The 21,706-nt window shown below is 40.5% G+C and overlaps 1 protein-coding gene across 13 annotated transcripts in view; it reads left to right on the plus strand.

The window, feature by feature from the left end:
• Positions 1-333: 333 nt before the first annotated feature.
• EPB41L2 (erythrocyte membrane protein band 4.1 like 2) overlaps positions 334-21,706 on the plus strand; it is a 121,464-nt gene continuing 100,091 nt past the window's right edge. For 11 of the 13 annotated variants that reach the window (XM_042443542.1, XM_042443502.1, XM_042443549.1 and 8 more), the window contains exon 1: positions 20,661-21,076. In XM_042443542.1, the coding sequence (XP_042299476.1) occupies positions 20,675-21,076 (402 nt within the window). In that variant the 5' untranslated portion in view covers positions 20,661-20,674. Of the gene's footprint in view, positions 355-5,107; positions 5,128-20,660; positions 21,077-21,706 lie in introns of those variants that run through there. The other 2 variants (XM_042443465.1, XM_042443472.1) reach the window with 2 other exon arrangements.

The raw sequence follows: 21,706 nt of genomic DNA on the forward strand, positions 1-21,706 counted from the left end.
TTTATAAATTCACAGGATTTTATAAAATGTTAAATATTTCAGCATGAAAAACCAGCTTCAGTGAAGATTCTTTTTTACAAAGTCTTTTTACACCCAGCCAGCCTCATGTTCCCTTTTCATGCTGTCTCTGGAAGCTTTTTAGCAGCACCAGCACTGAGGGGGTGGTGAAGGAGGGCTGGAGAGCAGAGACTATTGGTGTTTGGTTGCAACAGCATGTTTTCGGTAAATAATGTAATAGAGCTTGAAGTGGAAAAGAATGATATCATACTCCAGCCCAGCAGTTCCTAACGTGTGCCCTTAGGTTGGGAATGCCAGTTCAACGGTAGCTGTGCTTACTTGTCTACAACAGGCAAAGTAAGTAGGAGCAGACTCCAGAATCCTTAACCCAACTTAGCATGAGCAGAAAAACAAGAGAGAGAGAGAGAGAGAGAGAGAGAGATCTGGATATCCAGGTTGTTTCTGGATGATCCAAATTGTTTTTGTTTACTTCTGCAAGAATTATCTGACTTGGTTGTTTAATTTAACATGTGTATATCATTAGCTTTCAATACAAAGTTTGTTGAAATACCTTGAAATGTAGGGACCTGTTCATATACTATCCATGTTATTTCTGCCTCTGCTGCCATTTTTGTTGTTGTTAAAGAACTAATGCCCAGGAGCACATTAATTTGAAGCATACCTGTAAATCAGCAGTGGAAATTAACACCTGTCACCTGCAGATCCTTTTGTTAACAACAAACTGCATGTTACATACTTGTATATTTTAGACAAGATCTTTAACACTGGCTTTATCCATATGGTCTGAAACACTTTGACACTTGAAGAGATTTTCAGTACTTTAGTAGTTGCCATGCTCTAGATAAAGTGAATTAAAAATACAAATTTATACATCTGTTTTAAATGCTGCTGTTTTGGTAGCAATGGTAGTAAACATGAAAGATATGGTGAAATCATAAGTCTTTTGCCAGAACCAGATAAAATGCTATTCTTTCATGCATTAAGTAGCCTATTAATTGAAAAAGTGTTAGTGTTCTTGTGTTGATTTCTGTCTTCACACGGAGGGCAAGGAATTACTAGCAGCCATTATCTTCTAGATAGAAAGTCTGCCTGTCTTTCAGTAGCTGAAAAGAAAACTCTGAAATCAAGATGGTATTTAGAAACATAACTTCTCAGTTGTTATTTCTGTGTTTGTTACTCATGTGACTTTATCTGGTCATGTGGCTTTTGTCAGAATGCTAGTAGTTTCTAAACTTAAATTGAAGAACAAGTCTAAGTTTCCATGGTTCCTCATTAGTCATGAGGTCTTACTCCAAAATCAGTAGGAAGAAAAGTGCCCTGTCACTGGATTGTTACTTAATTTGCTCAACATACACTGTAGAAAGGTGACTCTGTTACTTCATCAATAAATCAATATCAGTCTGATATTGTTGGCCTTGAACAAATACTGTTGAGCATATGATGTAGCACCGTCTACCATCTTTCCATATCCTTATTGGCCAGTATCAAATACTCATTTGGGGGGTGTGTGTGAATTGCTAGAGCACACAGTGGCAAACTTAGCTCTCAAGAATTCTGGAATGAAAATGATTACATATTTGGATTCATATCAGCCTGACTTGGAATCATAAATGGGCTTAATTGTTCTAATAGATGCTCTTTACCAGAAGCTAGATAGGATAGGTTTAAGCAGGTGGACAGTATTTGATTTTTGTTTCTTATTTTCAACATGTACATAAAAATATTTGGAGAAATATCCAGGGATTGATGATGGGTTTTGTCAGTGTGCTGATGGTAGCCAGCTTGATCTCTATAGTCTTTTATGTTCTGAGAAGGGAGTAAAAGTTCTCCGTCTCTGCTTACATTCAGTAATGAACTGGGTAATGATGAACAAACTTAAATTTAATTCAGACAAGAGAGGTGCTATTGGTCAATAAGTTTACTACTACTATTTATTTGTATCCTGCTTCTTCAAAAAGATTGAAGCGGCTAACAATAAAATATCCATAAAATACAATAAGCATACAATAAATGTCTTATTGTCCATTGTATCCCAAATCTCTCAGTCTTCCCACCCACAATAAAATACAATTAAATTATTAACAGTTGTTAAAACAATCAGTAAAAGCAGGGTTGAGGCAGCGGGCGTTTGCTAAATTACTCGTTACTAGTCCAGAGAAAGGATGTCAGTCTGTTTTTAATTGCTATGTAGAGAGCAGCTTTATTTTGCCCTGTCTGTATAGGGCCTTCGTCTCTAAGGTGCTTCAGGATCTCTCTACATACTGATTCTACAGACTAACGTGGCTATATCTTTGCATTTTAATTGCTATGGTTACTACACTCTCTTTAAAATATAAGGTTCATAGTTAGGTTTTTCTTGGCAAGATTTATTAGGGTAGTAGGACATCAGCTGTTATCTTGGCTGTTGGTACTCAGTTTCAGCCAATGTGCCAGCGGTGACCATTCTTGGTACAAACCCAGCCATGGTCCTACATACATTAATTACACCTCAATGGGATTATTACAGACGGCCCTTGCCTTATGTGGGGGATCCGTTCCAGACCCCCCCCCCCACATAAGGCAAATTCCGCCTATGCTCAAGCCCCATTAGAAACAATGAGGCTTGTGTGCGGCGGTGCGCCATGGGTGCGTGCGCCCATTCATTTCAATGGGACGCACCGCCCCTTGTGCCCCGCTTGCTCTCTGCAGCTTGAGCGCATACGCTCAAGACTGTGTAAAGCATGCCCGCGTATAACACGGGTGCACTGTATAATGCCTCTACATGAAGCTGCCCCTGTGGAAAGCTTAGAAACATCTAAGTTGTGCATGCTAAATTTTTTGATAGGGGACAAAGTGCAGTGACTGTGTGATTCCTTTATTATATGAGCTGCACTTATTGCCAAATTGTTTCTGAGTATAATTCTCAATTGCAGCGGTCCATCGTTATTCCATTTCCCCCTCCAGGTGCTTTGTTTTTCAGTCTGCTGGGTGTATGTGTATTTGAGGGGTGTGTGTAGAAGAGACAGGACCAGGATTCCATTGGTGTACTGCTTGCTTTGCTGCTCAACAGTTTCCTTCCAGAAGTGGCTGAGCTTTTCTCAGTGGTGGTGTTGGAGCCCCCCTGGCTTTTGTGCTGGTCATCCATATAGACATAGGCATCAAAGAGACCACTCCATTGAGAATGGTGTGGAGAAAAGATGGATTAGCCTAGCAACAGCGGCAGCCGATCACAAGCCAGCTGCCCTCAGCCAATGAGATGCTGGCAGGGAAAGATTAAAAGTTCCATTGTGGCAGTTAAGAACTTCAGATGGGGTTCTCTTGAGTCCAGTGAGTGGATGAAGTTTTTTGAGTTCCAGAGGGGAACTGGGGTTTAAGTCCAGTGTGAGGGGCTTACAACCTGATAGATATTCCGAGTTAGGGAGATATCTTAAAGAAATAACCTGCGGGTTATATTTTGCCCAAGTGGAATTTTGGGATTTGTAGTTTTGTGAGACATTTAGCCTTCTCTGTTAGAGACCTCAGGTGCCACAATGAATTACAAGTCCCAGGATTCCATAGGATGGAGCTATGATAATTAAAGCAATGTCAAACTGCATTAATTCTGCAGTGCGGCAGCATCCCAGGATAGTGGGGTAGCTCCGGTTCCAGTGAATGTAACCTTTGCTCTCGCTCTTTCTGTCTTATCCAGTAGACTCCAAAGTAAGATATCATCTTAAAAGCTCAAGTATTTGGGTGAAATGAATGCAAGTGCCAGTTGTCTGTCTAGAGGAAAGAGATCTTCCTCATCTCTATACATATATGGAGTATTGCTCCCAGTAGTAGCACATGGAGGAAGCAACCCCAGCAGACCTTAAAGCTCTGATTGGGAAAGGTGGGGCAGGATGTTTTCTGAATCAGTGCCATCCCAAGCAGTTTAGTACTTTGAAAATAATCACCATTACCTTCCATTCAGGCCAGAATAATATTGGCAGCCAGTTATTGAAAGCTCATATACTGTAATAGGTTACCATAGGAGTTAGGCTGCAAGTTTCATATAACATAAATTGCATAGCAGTAATCTAGACAACAAATAACCAGTGCTTGAACTACTGTGGTAAATTAATATTTATCCAGGGATCGTTGTGACTGGTTGGTCTGTTGAATCTGTCCTATAGCAGTCTGAGATATCATGGCCATTTGAGCCTCTAGTGGCAAACATTAATCCTGGAGCACTCTCAAACTATGCACCCTTCCCTTTAGGGGAAGGCAGGCCCATTCAGAATAGGCCACATACCCAGTTCCTGGACCTGAGAAGCACTGGTTTAAATTAGAGCTTCCATCTTCTCAGGATTCAGCTCCAGTTTATTGGTCTTCATCCACTCCTTCACTTTCTCAGCACTGGTCAGCATCTACACCTGACTTTGAGGACAAGGAGAAGGAGAGCTGGATACTACCCAGAATACTAAGAGACTGAATAGAATATGCTGAATATCTGTTTTTCCTGGTGGCAAAGGCAACTTCTTTTGAGATTTTTTAAATTTAAGTCATGTTGAATAGGATAGTCTGCCTTACATGATTTTTTCCATTTCCTCCTGCATTTTTCACAGTGATGTTGTTCTTTCTGGTTTACTATTGGAAAATGGCTCTCTTATAGGCTAATTTTACTTATACCACTGTTAATTATGAAAGATGACCTTCCTAAACCCAGTGCTGTGAGATTGTCACTAATTATTTAAAGAGTACATAAGTAGAATATTTCCTTGTATTCAAGCTAGAATACACATAGAATATTAGCACTAAATGCACACTTCCTTGTTTGAGTTTGCAAGCTTAACAAGAGCAGTTTTCTCCTGGTGTGATAGGGCATTTTTCACACGCATAGTAATCTTTTGCTTTGTAGGAAAGAGTTCAAAAAACAGAGTTGTCTCTTTGACCCATGTGGATGCTCTGGCTGCTGGAATGAAGTGAGTTGGAACTAAATTCTACTTGTCCACTGGGCATGCCTTTCTCTAGCAAAGTCAGGGCTTGGGTGGGGCCAGTCTTATTCATTAACAGTACAGAGACTAGATTTTCACCAGCTGGCTGCATCGCTTTTAATGACAGGGGATTTCATGGGACTAGTGTGATGTGAATAACATAAATTATATCTGTGTAAGTATGTGATTTCTTTTATGGCTGATATAGACCTTAAATTGTTTAAATTCTGTGTATAATATTCAAGGTTGCTTTAGAATTTCTGTAAAGTTAAATCACTTGTAAGATGAAAACAGGTGAAAATGGGTTTCATTATCACATATAGATTATTAAATATTCAGTACCAGATTTGAATTGTTCATATTAGTAGAAAGTATATATCCTCATTATAATTATGACAGACATAATTGTTGAATCAAATATACTGTAAAATACCCACTATGTTTAGTCCAGCAAAAATGGATGTTATGTCTTTTTAGAAAGAAACTGTCTACTTCAAGTCATTGTTGGCAATGCAGTACATATAATAATTCCTTGTGGCATATAATGTGGGCAGGTTAAGTGGTTACCCCTTTTTTATTACATGTGTTGCAAAGTATTAATTGTATTTTAAAAAAACTTTCACATTTATGGATGGACATGTTCTTTTAAATTACAATTGTGATTAGAATATAACTAAGGGTTGTTGTTGGATTCTGTCTACTTTTACTATTCTATGAAGACTCACATTGCAAAGTTGCATTCAAATGTTTCACTGCTTTGGCTTTGTACAGTATTAATACATAAGAGAGACTGGTTTCAAGAAAGGGGATTTTTGGAAATGTCAGTTTATATTAATGTATATGCCCAGTTCTTGTTCACATCCAATGTATTTTACTTCCCCTCTTTCACCACCCTTTACTATTTTAATTCAGTAGCAGAATACAAGTCTGTATGAGAGCAAGAGAGATGGAATCAGTTTGAAAAATACCGTTAGAAAAGCATTTTTTCTTTTATATCTGCAAGTTGCTTCTAAGTTACGAAGGCCCTAAGGCTCCATGGGTTTTCTTGGCAAATTTGTTCAGAGAATGTTTGCTTTTGCATTCCTCTGAGGCTGAGAGAATGTGACTTGTTCACAGTCACCCAGTGGATTTCCATGGCTGAGTGGGAAAGTGAGCTCTGATCTCCAGAATCATAATCCAGTGCTCAAGCTGCTGCACCACAATTGATCTCTTTTGAAGAGCAGAATGCACCAATTTAAGTTCGTATTTTTCAGAATCATCAAAGAATGAAACAAAACACATTTGTTTCATTCACAAAAATACAGGTATGTTATTCTTTTGTATCCCATTTCTTGCCATCTTGAGGCTGTATCAGTAATATATACAGTAGAATGTCTTAAAAGATTTTCTGCTCACAAATTGGCATGGTGTTTCTAGGGAATATTACTGCATCTACTCATATATAAGTCTAGACATTTTAGTCAAAAAAGTGACCTCCCCAAAAAACTGGTTCAACTTATTCACAGGTCAATTTAAATACTGTACTTTGAACTCTTATAAAAAAAGTATCCATTCACTTCTTTGAATAGAGTGGTGAAAGAGCTTAGTCCATCCTGGGAGCACCTAAAAGAATCACCAACCTCCTTGACTCTGCTGCAGCGCTGCTTCTGACCTTTTTGAAAGGTCACACAGCCACCATTTACTATAACCCCCTATTCATTTGTCCAGCCTTTAGGGTGAGTGCAGTTATACCTGCCAGAATTTGTAAGTTCTTTGGTATCATTTTTCTTTGCTTCATCCTTTACATACGTTATTTACACGCTGTAACTTTTGCCCTCAAATTACCCACAGGTCATATTAAAACCCATAATTTTGGTCCTAAACTTGCCCTCGACTTATATATGAGGTTCAATCATAGAGTTGGAAGAGACTCCATGGGCCATCCAATCCAACCTCCTGCCATGCAGGAATATACAAAGCAGTCCTGACAGATGACCCTCCAGCCTCTGTTTCCTCCAAAAAAAAAGACACCCCCATTCTCCGAGGCAGCATGTTCCACTGTCACACAACTCTTATTGTCAGGAAGTTCCTCCTAATAATTGAAGTGGAATCTCTTTCCCTGTAGCTTGAATCCATTGCTCCATGTCCTAATTTTTGGAGTGCCGGAAAACAAGCTCGCTCCCTCCTCAACATAACATTCCTTCATGTATTTAAACATGACTATCATGTCACCTTTTAACTTTCACTTCTCCAGGCAAAACATATCCAGCTCTCTAAGAGCCTATGCAAACCGCCCCAAGGGGCAGCCTGCAGCCACCTCCAGCTGAGTGGGATCGAGGCCGCAGCAACCACACACTGTAGCCCTGAACTGGCCTTTGCAGGGTGCAAAAAGGAGCCACAAAAAGCAGCTCCTTTTTGTGCCCTGGAAAGAGCGCAATAGCCACACCGCCATGGCTTTAAGGCACTCCTTTGGCACTGCATCATGTAAACGCAGTGCCAGGGGAACGCCATGACACTGCGTGCTGTGTGGAGCTGCATGTGGCATCGCACCACCATGAGGGCAGAGTCAGGGTGTGCATCATATGGATGCCACACTTGACTCTGCCCCCAGGCCAGCCTTAATGGCCAGTCTGCACAGCCCCAAAGTCTCTACTCCAGACCCTTCACCATTTTAGTCAACCTCCTCTAGACATGCTCCAGCTTGTCCCCGTTCTTGAATTGTGGTGACCAGAACTGGGCACAATATTCCAGGTGAGGCCTGACCAAAGCAGAATAGAGTGGCACTATTACTTTCCTTGATCTATATACACCTTTTGATGCAGCCTAGAATTGTATTGGGTTTCTTCGTTGCCGCATCACATCATGCATTTCAGTTTTACTGCACAAGCTGTAGCTATGCATTTCAATTTTACTCCCCAAGTGTAGTATCCTCCATTTCTCCCTGCTAAAATGTAGGATATTTCACTTGGGCAGTAAAAAGGTCTTATAGTCAAGTTTATACGGTAGACTCCAGGATAATTAGCAGTGATAATAGTCCTCGGGTCCTTTGAATGAGGAATTAATAAATTGGCACTATGGAGTGTAAACTTAATCTTCACATTAAAGTTCTTAATACTTGAGACTATGATTGTGAGGAGATTACTTGTAAATAAAATCAGTTGAAATTCTTGGATCTTACTTTCAAGCATGTTGGTTGAGCAGAAGGTTATGAATTTCACAACCACTAAATGGAAAGTAGACATTTTTGTTCCTATTTTTTTAACCCCCATTTTTTTGCTTTGTGAATTTTGAAAAATTGACACTTGGCTGTTAATTCCTATATCCCATGCTGTAGTTTCTTAATTCAGCTGGGCAGCGTCCAAGTAGGTGATGTATATGGAATTAAGGCAAGGGTGGGGAAATTATGATCCAAGGGCAGCAAATGGCCTCCAGCACTCTGAAAAGAATTTGTAGCGAGGGGGGACGGGACTCCAAAACCTTCCAACAACTAGCAGTTGGCCACTCCTTGCCCACTCCTGGAGTAAGTGTAAGAGCACTGTTCTTTTAGCTAGACCACCCATTCAAGAGTTCTGTGCACCACCTTGCATTAATGAAGTAGCACGCCTTGGTGTTTGAATAGAAAAGCTGCTTGCTCTTTTGCAAGAAGGAATTTAATTGCAGAATAAACACTGAAAGAAGTTCTGCCTGCTTGAGCAATGCCTTTACTCTACAATGAGTATAATTTGAGAACAAACCCACTGGTGCCACTTCTGTGGATGCTTTTGAAAAACAGTAAAACAAATTTGGCACTTAGTTCCTTCCTATTTCAAAACAGATGTTTATAGTAAAATGTGGCTTGACTAATAGCAATTAAATAGTGACATAGCATATTTCAATAATGAAATCTCTGCTTTAAACCATGCAATTATGTTAAGATTAAGCAAGCATTTTTAAATGATTTATAGAATTTGGTATATTCTTGACATCTGTCTTAATAAATGAGGAATATACTTCAGCTTATATGCTATTCTGAAATATTACTCAGAATTCAAATATGGTGTTCAATACATCATTATAATATTTTTATTCTGGAATAAAGGAACTGTACATACTCATTTTCCTGATGATTTTGCCTAAAACTGTGTACTTATCTTTCACTTAGGTGTTTGAGTTTGGCATGACCACTAAAGAATCAACTTCCATTAAGAAAATCACAAATTTAAATGCCATCTTTGTTGAATTAAATGAACATTGGACTTGGATTTTACTGAAATCAATACAGATTTATATTTGGCACGTATTCAGATCTTTTTATCTAGTTGCTTGGAATAAAATAATTGTGATCTTATATGCAAAGGGATCTTGTAGCACCTCTGGGGCTAACTGAGAGAAAGACATTTGTAACATAAGCTTGCAGACTCTATCTGCTTCATCAGATGCGTCAGATGAAGGCTGTATGTCTGCCATGGTGAACCCATGGCACATGGGCCACAGGTGGCACGCAAAGCCCCCTCTGTGGGCACATGAGGCCGCCAGTTAGAGGAGGGAAGTAGAGGAGGCAAGAAGAGGATGAAGAAAAGGAGGTAGTGGTGGCAGTCCCATTCTGCCTTCCCACCTGCCAGTGATCGCTGGGAGGGAGGGAGGAGGAAGAGGAAGCAGTGGCGGCAGCGCAATGCCTCCAGCCATCCATCTGCTGCTGGCGAGAGCTGGGAGGGAGGAGGAAGAGGAAACAGCGACAGTGGTGGAAGTCCCATGCCGCCAGTCGCCCACCACTGGTGGGAGCCAGGAGGAAGAAGAGGCGGGAGGAAGAGAAAGTGGTGGCAATGTGGCATTTCATTGGGGGGGGGGGGTTTGTTATTGCTAGCCTGAGACTGATAAGAGTATACCTGGGTAATGACCCTAAGGTGAAATTATCATGGATTTTTCTTGGCAAGTTTCATCAGAGGAGTTTGCGGTTGCTAGCCTGACGCTGAGAAAGTGTGCCTTGGGTGAGTATGTGTGTGCGTGCCTTCAAGTTGTTCCTGGTGGCCCTATGGTGAAACTATCTTGGAGTTTTCTTGGCAAACTTCTTTAGAGGGGGATTTCCATTGTCATCTTCTGAGGCTGAGAGAGCGTGATTTCTGTGTGTGGTGTCTTCAAGTCGTTTCCGACTTAGGGCGACCCTAATGTGGCATGTTCTTTCAGGGGGGTTGCTATTGCTAGCCTGAGGCTGAGAGAGTGTGCCTTGGGATCTCCCCTGGAAGTCCTCCACCCCCCACCGGAGGTCCTGCGCCCCTGGAAGTCCCCACTGCCACTGTGTTTGGGCACTTGGTGCTTTCTGCTATCTGAAAGATTATTTCCAAAGTATTTGAAAGTGCTACAAAATGCCAAGTGAGCTTCCTTCAGTGTAAATAGGTGAGAGGCTATTTATATCCCATCTATGGGCATATGGCTAGACACTATGAGAGTGAAATGCTGGACTAGATAGATCTGCGTCCTGATCCAGCAGGGCTCCTCTTACTGATTTATGGAGGACATATGGATAATACAAGTAGTGTTATTTCGTTTTCTGTGCTATAAGTCCCATTATTCAAAATATGTTACATATCACTGTGCAAGCAACTAAATGGAAGTGCAGGCAAGGAAACATGGAATGCAGTGACATCACAGCACATGTTTTGTATTACTAAATGTTATCCAGTTGAAAGGCAAAATAAAATACCAGGGCTGTTATTGGCCTCAGTTATATGACTTCATATGAATTTTTTTAAAAGTAAAAAAATACACTGCAGATTTAGGGAGGCAAAATAGGCAAAGTAATACTCATTGCTGGCTAAATGGGACAGTATTCTACACAACATACTAGTTTCATTTCAGTTTGGTGCTGGAATAGTGAGAGAAATCTCTTTTTTTCTTTAATAAATGCTGTTTGTTTGTTTGTTCTCATGAAGGGAAAGGGAAAAGGAAAGCATTTTTGAAGGAAGCATTAAACAGATGAAAAAGTATAGTGGATCCTCCTGGTGACAGCCTTCCACTTCAAACTCTTAACCGTATTAGTATATTGGTAAATGAAAATAATTTCATATTCTCAAGGAACCTCAACAATACATTGACTCAGAAAAGTTAATGTCTAGAAAAAATGCCAAATAACTTTATTAGTGTTATGCCAACAGTGAAAGAGTGGTGACTGTGATGCATTATGCCATCTCCTTTGCAGAAAAGCAGCCAGCTTGTCTGGGTTTATAAAAGCAGTAATAATCTCAACAGCCTGAAGCAGTGAGCAGGAAATGTGTCGTTAGAAGGCAATTTTATTTAGTTAGCACTGGTTCCAGGTTTGAGGAAGACTGTTTTGTAAACTTTATCTGAATTAAGAAAATGTGTAACAACAAGTCCTATTGGACTACAGGATTAAAGGAATACATTTCTTCTGTACTACTGAAAAATATATTCAGAAACATTAAGATTACTCAGAATATGAAATAAGTAAGACACATTCATATTAACAGAGATATCTCAGTTTCTCAGAACAGTTAGTGCAAAGACCACAGCCAGTTATATATTAGGGTTGCCTGTCAGCAGATGAAGTACAGTGCGACCTCAGTATCTGTGGATTTGAGCATCCATGGATGGCAAGCCCACATTGTCCCCAGTGGAGTGCATGCGTGCGACCATGTTGCCATTAGGAACAATAGGAATTCACCTGGATTTCTGTTGTCCCCAATGGCAATGCAGCCCTGTGCATGCAGTGCCATTAGGGACAACGGAACTTGAGCATCTGCAGCTTTTGGTATCCTTGGGGGTGGTGGTTTGGAATGGATCCTACCGCAGATAACCGAAGTCCCACTGTAATTGAAATTTTTCTTTACAACTATACCAGCAATAATAATAACAGCAGCAGCAACAACAACAATTAAAACAACCCGTTAAAACAGGGGTAGGCAACCTTTTTGAGCCGGGGGCTGGGTTGCTGTCCCTCAGACAACTGGGGGGCCGAAGCTTGGGGGGGAGCTCCCACCCTCCGGGAGCAGGGCCGTGTGCCGGGGTGGAGCTTTCACCCTCCAGGGGTGGAGCCGCAATTAAACCGTCATAAAATTAAAATCAATTAAAAACATTTCTGGATGAAATTGATTATTTAAATCCATTTCAAATCTGTCTTCATGCCTGGTTATGGAACAGATAGCTTTGGTCGCCTTGATAGACTGGTGGCCTGTGCAGGAAACTAGATAGAGTGTGTCCCTGTTGCTACTGCTCTGTAATCATGGATTTGCCCTCTTGAATCTTTATCTTTTTTTCTTTCTTTTCCCTAAGTTTGAGGGCTAGCCACGTTCCAGGTTTATTAGAGAATTGAAAATCGTTTAATATAAGATATTTAAGTTTGTTCTCCATTTCTTCCATTAGGAAAATTGAAAGTTGTTTTTGTAGGAGATTGATCTCTTTGTTTATCTTTGTATTTGAGGGGTTTTCTTGAAGTTCCTCTTCTTTTTTTCCTCAATTTTTCCATAATTTCTTGTGTCTTTTCCTCTCGTCTTCTCTTATATTCAGTGTTTTGTTTTATAAAAAAACCCCTCTCATCACCGCTTTCGAGGCTTCCCATATTGTGGTGTAATCAGTATCTTTCCCCACATTTTCTTCAAAGTACTACTTAAGGGCCTGTTTTTCCTTTTTCTATGTTCTCTGAAGATTGCAAAAGTTTTTCATTCAATGACCAATTGTTAGAGGTTTTAAACTTCTTGATTTTTAAAGATATGGGATTGTGATCTGACAACACTTTTGGTAGTATGTCCATCTTTAAGATTTGTACCAACAAAGTTTTGGAGACCAAAAAGAAATCAGGTCTCGAGAAAGTCTTATGCCTATTAGAAAAGAAAGTGTAATCTCTTGCTCCTCCATAAAGCTGTCTCCAAATATCTACTAGTTTTTGATCTTCCATCAGTTTAAAAAAGGGTATGGGGAGTTTTCCTTGATTCTTTTTTCTACCTTTACAGTAAGATCTATCTAGCTCAGGATTAATAACTGCGTTCCAGTCCCCCATCATTATTATTTCTATGTAATCTAAATTAGACATCAAATTATATATTAAATGGAAAAAAACACTACTAGTAATATTTTTTTTACCTTGGAGATTCACTTCCACCCCAATATAGTAACCGTTATTATCATTAAACACTTCTTTAGGTGGGATGGTTTGTTTTACGTACATCACTATGCCTTTTTTCTTATAGAGGATGAGACAAATTCATTACCTAGCTTCTAGTTCTTTAATAGTCTTATATCTTTTTGCCTTATATGGGTCTCCTGCAGACAGATAATGTATTTTTAAAATTCCCCTAAATAATGATATATCTTCTTTCTTCTCAGAAAAGGAAAAGGGTGCTCAATCTGAGGATAATGGAGCAGAGGACAGAATAGGGGAATTTCAGTACAGAATAAGTAAAGAGATAGTAGAGGAATACCTTGTTAATCTAAATGAATTTAAGTCTCCAGGACCAGATGAATTACATCCAAGGGTACTAAAAGGACTGGCAAATGTATTATCGAAGCCATTGGCAATCATATTGGAAAACTCCTGGAAAACAGGAGAAATCCCAGCAGACTCAAGGAGGGAAAACGTCCCCATCTTCAAAAAGGGGAAGAAAGAGTCTGACATCTATACCAGGAAAGATTCTGGAGCAGATCATTAAAAAGAGTGTCTGTGAACATCTAGAAAGCAATGCCATAATCACAAAAAGTCAACATGGGTTTCAGAGAAACAAGTCATGCCAGACAAATCTAATCTCTTTCTTTGATAAAATTACTAGCTTGGTAGATGAAGGGAATGCTGTGGATATAGTATATCTTGATTTCAGTAATACCTTTGACAGGGTTTCCCATGACATTCTTGCAAACAAGCTTGTAAAAGGTGGGCTAGATAAGGTAGCTGTTACATGAATTTGTAACTGGTTGATCGGCCAAACCCAAAGGGTGCTCAACAATGGCTCCTTTTCATCCTGGAGAGAAGTGACCAGTGGGATCCCACAAGGCTCTGTCCTGGGCCCAGTGTTATTCAACATCTTTATCAATGACCTGGATGACAGAATTGGGAGCATACTTATCAAATTTGCAGATGACACCAAATTAGGAGGAGTAGCTAATACCCCAGAGGACAGGATCAACATTCAAAATGACCTGAATAAACTAGAAAGCTGGGCCAAAGCTAACAAAATGAAATTCAACATGGAGAAATGTAAGGTACTGCACTTAGGGCAGAAAAATGAAATGCACAGATATAGGATGGGGGACACCTGGCTGAATGAGACTTATATGTGTGAAAGGGATCTAGGAGTCCAAGTAGACCACAAGCTGAACATTAGTCAACAGTGCGATGCGGCAGCTAAAAAGGCCAATGCAATTTTAGGCTGCACCAATAAAAGTATAGTGTCTAAATCAAGAGAAGTAATAGTGCCACTGGATTGTGCTTTGGTCAGGCCCCACTTGGAATATTGTGTCCAGTTCTGGGCACCACAATTCAAAGAGGACACTGAGAAACTGGAGCGTGTCCAGAGGAGGGTGACTAAAATGGTGAAAGATCTGGAAACCATGTCCTATGAGGAACGACTCAGGGAGCTGGGGATGTTTAGCCTGGAGAAAAGAAGGTTAAGAGGAGATATGATAGCCCTGTTTAAATATTTGAAGGAATGTCATGTTGAGGAGGGAGCAAGCTTATTTTCTGCTGCTCCAGAGAACAGAACCTGGAGCAATGGATGCAAGCTACAGGAGAAGAGATTCCACCTCAACATTAGGAGGAACTTCCTGACAGTAAGGGCTGTTCGACAGTGGAATGCACTCCCTCGGAGGGTGATAGAGTCTCCTTCCTTGGAGGTCTTTAAACAGAGGCTGAATGACCATCTGTCGGGGATGCTTTGATTGTGATTTCCTGCATGGTAGGGGGTTGGACTGGATGGCCCTAGTGGTCTCTTCCAACTCTACGATTCTATGATTCTAACCTGTGAATTTGCTCCTTTTATATTCCATGATAAAATGTACATATTTTACCTTGTGTTGAATTTATTAGTGTTCCTTCTTTTTTCACTTATTGGTCTTAACCTCCCCTTCTAGACTCTTTATAGTTACCTTTTTCTCCACTTCTAATAGATTTTCCTCTTCTAGCAGTTTATCTTTATTGTCATCTTTGACTTCCTCTTCTCCACTCAAATTGTTGTCCTGTCCTGTCTTGTTCATCTTCTTCATTGTCACTTAGCTGAATTCGTGGTTCTCTATAGCTCTTTTTATTCCAATTTTGCTCATTATCTTTATTAGTGTCATCATTATTTTTTCTTCCAGATCCATTCTCTATCTTTTTGCCATATTTTAGCCAAAAGTCTTTCGCTATTTGTACCGTGTTCAATTTGAACCAGTTCTGGTTCCATTTCACTGATATTCCTTCCAGTTTCCCCATTTGTAGAGTATTTTGTATTTATTAAGGTTCGTTGTTATAAATCTGTAATTCCCTCTTTTTTGAAGAATTCGTTTAGGGATATCTGTGAAAATTTTTATCTCACAGCCTTCTATTTCCAGTGGGCTTTCATAACTTACGAATAATAGTTCGTCTCTTATCTTTTTTCTCACAAAGGAAATAATGATATCCCTGGGCAGGCTCTTCTCTTTTGCATTTTGAGAGATAGGCCTGTTACAGACTGCCAAAATAAAGCTGCTTCGGGTCTCTTTGGAGGTATGCTGTTTAAAGCATAGCATCCTAAGAATCTAGAAGCTGCACTAAAGCTGCACTACCGGTGTGCTTAGGATGGAGTGTGGCTTTGGCGGCGACCTCCGGACTCTTAGGACCATGATCATTTAAATAGCATACCTCCAAAGAGACCCAAGCAGCTTTATTTTGGCAGTCTGTAACAGGCTTTAATTCTGAAAGTTTTGTTTACCTCTTTAATACAATCTTGATAGGGAATTTCCATAAAGTCAGCTAGTGCTGGCACAAGATATTCATAAAGGTCTTCATTCTTTATTTCTTTTAATCCTCTTACGTTCAGTGAATTTTCTCTTTGCCTTAAATCATCTAATGCTTTAGCATCTAATTGTGATTCCTGTTGCTGAAGAATTAAAGTAGATTTTTCTTATAGGCCTTGAGATTTTTTCCCCCCAATTTATCAATCCTTGTAGTAACTTGACTCATTTCTTTAACCACCTCCTCCAAAGATTGTTTAATTCCTTTTTAATTCCTCTGTCTTCAATTCTGATTTTACATCCTGTTTTAGGGCTCTCCTTAGGTCCTTGATCTCTTGCCTGCAATTCTTTTCCATGTCTCTTCCATTTTTTCCATCTGTGCTGACAGTCTTTATTGAGGTTTGTTCTAGGGAATTTCTTCTATTCGGTTGCGTTGTTTTGGCTGCAGTAGTTCTAGTGTTCACTTTGGCTCTCTTTTTGTTCCTCTGTATTTCTTCTTAATCTTTTCCTCTTCTTCTTTCCTTCTCCACTTTGCTTCTGTTGCTTAATTTTTACACTCCTTTCATCTCTTCGTTTCCACTCTCCTTATTTTTGTCACAGCTTGTCGTTTCAGTTCTCTATTTCCTTTCTGAGGTTTGCTTTTCACTCTCCCAATTTTTCCTTCACTACTCTCTTCCTTCGATCCTTCTTTTCAGCTCTGTCTCAGCTGTCTTTATCATCGCCCCCACTCTCCTTCTTTACTCCGTCTAGCTTCTGCTTTCGCTTTCCACTTATTAACCGCTTTTACAGCTGGTGTCTCTCTATTCTCAAGTCTTTATTTTTTTTTCCTCTCAAGACTGTTTTGTATATACTTTTTGGTTTTGCTAGACTGTAACAGGGCTTGGTGATTAGCCTGAATTAGAACAAGGGTAGAATCCCACTCTCTTCTCCCCGTTGACTGATTGCAAACAGCTGATAGCCTCTTCCTTCTAATGACCGTGTTTAACACCTCTGCAGGTGGGAGTGTGGGTCTCGTCTTAATCTTAATATGTGATAAATGAAGGTTGTATTTTATCTTGTATATTAGTTATAACGCAGGTAATAACTAAGTTGAAAAAATAGGTTGGCAGCGCACTAGTAAGATGTTTCACAACTTGTCTGTCTTCTTATTTAAAATAAGCCAGCGAAGGCGCATGTAGCCAAGGGCTTTTCATCTGCAGTTCGTCTCTCTCAATTCCCTCCGCTTCTGTTGAGTTCTCCCTGGTGCCTACCCACTGCCTCACAGAGAGGAGAAACCCCGAAAAGCAGGCAATGAGCCTCTGTGAGGTTCCACTTGAACCCCCTCCCCCCCTTTTTTTTTTACAGGGAGGTTTGACCCCAAGCTAGATGGCAATAGCTCAGGTTTTAGCCACGGAACGAGAGGTTTTTTGGCAGAGCTCCCGCCAGCAGCCTCCACATGCCTCTGTTCACTGACCGGAAGTTCATTTAAAAATATTTTAAGTCGCTTTGGGTCTTCATTTTAGGAAGAAGGTGGATATAAGTGAAATTAATTAATTAATTAATTGATTGATTAACCCACTAAAAACAACAACAAATAAAGTTCCAGCACATTATACCAGGTTTTTCCCTGCCCTAAAAAAATCTGTTCTCAAGGGCCTGCTGAAATAATACTTCTGCCCCAATCTTGTGATCTGAGGAGCAGCCTTTGTTGGCCTCTCAGGAGAGAGACCAGCAGGTTCAGAAATAAACAGTGCGAACCACGACCGTTTGAAGGGAAGCAGGGGTGGAGAGAAAGGCTATTTAAGACCTGCTCACCCCTGTTTTCTCTCTTCTCTGAAGCACTGGCTCTGAAACCGCCGAGAGTCTGCATGCTTTGGTCGCATTGGGGAGGAGAGCTCAGTTGTGGCAGGGAGAGCTCTGGGCCAGCTGCAGGCAACCCACTTCTGTATTGCCCTTGGGGCTAAGATGTTTTGTCCAGGGGATGCTGTGGATTTGGTCTGGTAGTAGACCATCCGCCAGCTGTTCCTGCACATGGTCCCACCCCTCCACCCCGTGTTTTGCAGCTCTTGAAGAAATAAAGTTAATAGGTCAAATTAAATAAAGTTGTCAATTTTATAACCCAGCTCTCAGTTTCTGTTTTCGTTATTTCCCGAGCTGGTCAGCAAAAAGGGTTTACCTGCTTACAGAAAGTTATTAAGGAGGGTGTCAGTTCAGCTTCTCTGGGAAGGGAATTCCAGCATCTGGAATTAGCTGCTGAGAAGGGCCTCTTCTCTGTTCCCGCCAGATGCATCTGTGAGAAAGCATTGCTTATTTATTTATTTATTTATTTAGGCATTTATATCCCACCCTTCAGCCCTAATGGCTCTCAGGGCGGCTTACAATTATTGGCGGGATACAGACCGGCGCTTTGTGGCGGTCTCCCGCCGGCGCGATTTGCTCCGCGCGGGAGCCGCAGCAGCCAAACCGCGCGGCTCCCGCGCGGAGCAAAAAAGAAGCTCCATTTCGGAGCTTCTTTTTGTGGCGCCTTTATGACGTTGCAAGGCGCCGCTGGCGCATTCGCGACGTCATAGGCACCGCGACACGTCTGGACGCTATGCGTCCAGTACGTAAACATGGCGGCCCCCATGTGGAAGGGGCGCCGCCATGTTGTACGTATTCTATACGTATTAGGGCTAGGGGGGTGCGGAAGCACCGCCCCTTCCTAACCCTAGTACGTATAGAAGACGTACTATATGGCCGTTTGTATCCCGCCATTGTTTTTAATCAGACAGTTCCCTGCCCTCAGGCTTACAATCTAAAAGACATGAAACAAAAGGAAAAGGGAGTGGTGGAGGGAAAGGGGATGAGGTCCAGTGGTTCTTCGCTCCTTGTGAGGCCTGGACCAAGGCAGATGGATTGGAGGGAGGGCTCTTCCTTCTTCCAGGCTAGTCCTGATGGAAGATTGCTTCCCCAGCAGATCTCAAAACATGGGCAGGCTCATAAGGGAGAATAGGGATGTTCAGATAACATGGGTCTGGGCCGTATTGAGTTTATAGGTCATCACTTATATTTGAATTGTGCCCAGAAACAAATGTGCAACCAGTGGAACTGTTCCTTTTATCCAGCTCCAGTTAACAATCTGGCTGAAGTTCTTTGGACCAGTTTCCAAACATTTCCAAACAAGTCAGCCCTGTGTAGAGTACGTTACAGTAAGTCAAATGAGATGTAACTAAGATGTGTCATTGTGTCCACGTCTGATATCTCAAAGAATGATGCTGTGTATTTCACATGGTTATTTAAGAATAAATGTATAGAACTGTACTAAGGAATCCAAACTTCAAGAATATTTTCAAGTAGTTTCAGTAGATGAGAAACAGTCGGGGGACATGTATTTTACTCAAAACGTATGGAACATTAATCTATACCTTGCTGTGTGCAGTTCAACAATATTTTAATATCACATCACTGCAGGTGTTGAGTATGCAACAGGTACATTTAAAAATTCTAACATGCTTTTCTTACAGCTTTCTGAAAAAATAGCTTATGGAATGCATCTTCCATTTGCATTAATGATAGATTCAGTTACTAACAATATGCTCTTAGATAATTACAGAAATCTGTTGCAAATATTGACAGGAAATGTTCAAGACAGCAGACAGACTTGTGTTGGTAAACTACACTGTTTTCAAAGTTTTACAGTGGTGGTGAGGGCAGACAAAATCTGCAGGCACTGAACAGACTATGTTTTTCACTGCATTACTTGTATCCTGGCTGCTGCTACTGTGTTCTCCTTCTACAGTTACACCAGAATTGTGCACTATCCACTGTAGTTACAATGGTGTAGTGCAGCAATAGAATTCAAATCAACAAATGCCTATCTTCTAGACTTAAGAGTTAACACAAGGCCTGTTGAATTAAGTGGGTCTAATTCTCAGAGAAATTGTTCTAAGGTTGCAGACTAAGGGCCAGTATAGACAGGCCAAAGTAAAGCTGCTTAAGATCACTTTGGAGATATGTTGTTTAAATGACACACTGCATCTTATGAGGCCAGAAACTGCGCCAAAGCTGCGCTTTAGTCCTTAGGACTGGAGTGTGACTTTGGTGTGGTTTCCAGCCTCTTAAGACACATTCAGCATTTAAAGAGCATACATCAAAAGTGACCCGAAGCAGCTTTATTTTGGCCAGTCTGTATGGGATCTAAGAGAAGTAATATAGTGTTGAGATTAAAAAGCTATTTTGATGTGGTCCAAATGGGAGTATGAAACAGTGGCCTGTTACAGACTGCCAAAATAAAGCTGCTTCGGGTCTCTTTGGAGGTATGCTGTTTAAATGACGCATGCACCCTAAGAATCTGGAAGCTGCACCAAAGCTGCACTCCAGTGCTTAAGAATGGAGTGTGGCTTTGGCGCGACCTCCGGACTCTTAGGACTCATGCATCATTTAAATAGCATACCTCCAAAGAGACCTGAAGCAGCTTTATTTTGGCAGTCTGTAAGAGGCCAGTGATATTTTGGGAAAGCATTACATTTGGGTGTTGATTGTCATTTGAGAAACCGAATCATACTGATTTTATATTGCTGTTTAGGAATTTGACGTGTTTGCTGGTGTGGGGTTAGCTGCTTGAATTTGTAAAATATTTTGTCAGCTTTAAATTAGGTTTTTCCAAGAATCTTAAGGAATAGCAGAACTGAATGGATTCTGTTAACAAGTCATCTTCCTTCTAATTAAAAGTTTCAGTATATTGAACATTTATTCAAGCTTCAGCGGTTGATACAATCTGAGACAGTTTGTGGGGTGAAACAGTTTGACTGTTATCTAAAATAAAAGAAGTTTTTTAAATGTGCTAAAGCCAATTATATGTATATATAATGTTTCTAGTGCATCCTGCAACCATGAATACAGAGGTTGGTTCAGAAGCAGAAATGAAGGGACCTGAGAATCTGGAAACAAATGCCGAAAAGGAAAATGCTGGGGATGCACCTGAATGTCAAAAAGGAAAGACATCTGAAACTGAAGAAGCTACTCCAACTCCTCAAACTCCAGCTAGCCAAAGTAATCCAAGGAGCTCAGGAGGGAAAAGTATTTCTCGTTTCATCCCCCCATGGCTTAAGAAACAAAAATCATACAGCTTAGAAGAACCCAAAGATGAAACTAAGGCAAAACAAGTACCAGCATCAGAAGAACAGACAGCAGAGGAATCTCATCTTCCAGAAGAGAGAGCTCAGCCTAAGGAAAAATTAGAGGATACTACTGAGAATCTACAAGAAGCTAAAGCAGATGATGACAAACACTATGTGAGTACTAAGGTACATTGTAGAAAGAAAAAAGATGAATGAAAACTTAAGACCTAGCATTATTACAGTGGCTTCAGTGGTATGTTGCAGTTTGCTACTGCTCGTTGTTGTTGTGTTGCCTTCAAGTTGTTTTCAACTTATGGTGACCCTAAGGTAAGCCTATCACAGGGTTTTCTTGGATTGAGAGTGTGTGATTCCCCCAAGGTCACCCTGTAGGTTTCTATGGCCTACTTGCACATTTTGTTTGCACATTGTCAATCACTTGTTGTTGGTAATGAGGCATATTCTGGCTGTTGCTGTGACTCATGTATGATCCTGATGCTCTTATCCTGCTGTTCTCAAATGTTCAAAGTGATGATACTGAAAGTCCTTACAATGAAATATGAAAATAAGAAATGCAGATAGAGAAATAATATTTCTTGTGAATAGTCACTCACCTTGTCTCTCAAATAGTGAGCAGGCAAGCTTTTGTAAACTGGAGGAAATGTAACTTTATTTATTTATTTAATGCTCTATCTTTCTGTATGGGAACCAAGGGGCAACTTTTGATAAATATCAGTAACACACTACACTGTTATAACACTATTATTCCCTGTTAACTACTGTGGCTGCCTTCTTTGGGATTCTGGG

The sequence above is a fragment of the Sceloporus undulatus genome, chromosome 1 (genome assembly GCF_019175285.1).
Source record: "Sceloporus undulatus isolate JIND9_A2432 ecotype Alabama chromosome 1, SceUnd_v1.1, whole genome shotgun sequence".
Taxonomy (NCBI): Eukaryota; Metazoa; Chordata; class Lepidosauria; order Squamata; family Phrynosomatidae; genus Sceloporus; species Sceloporus undulatus.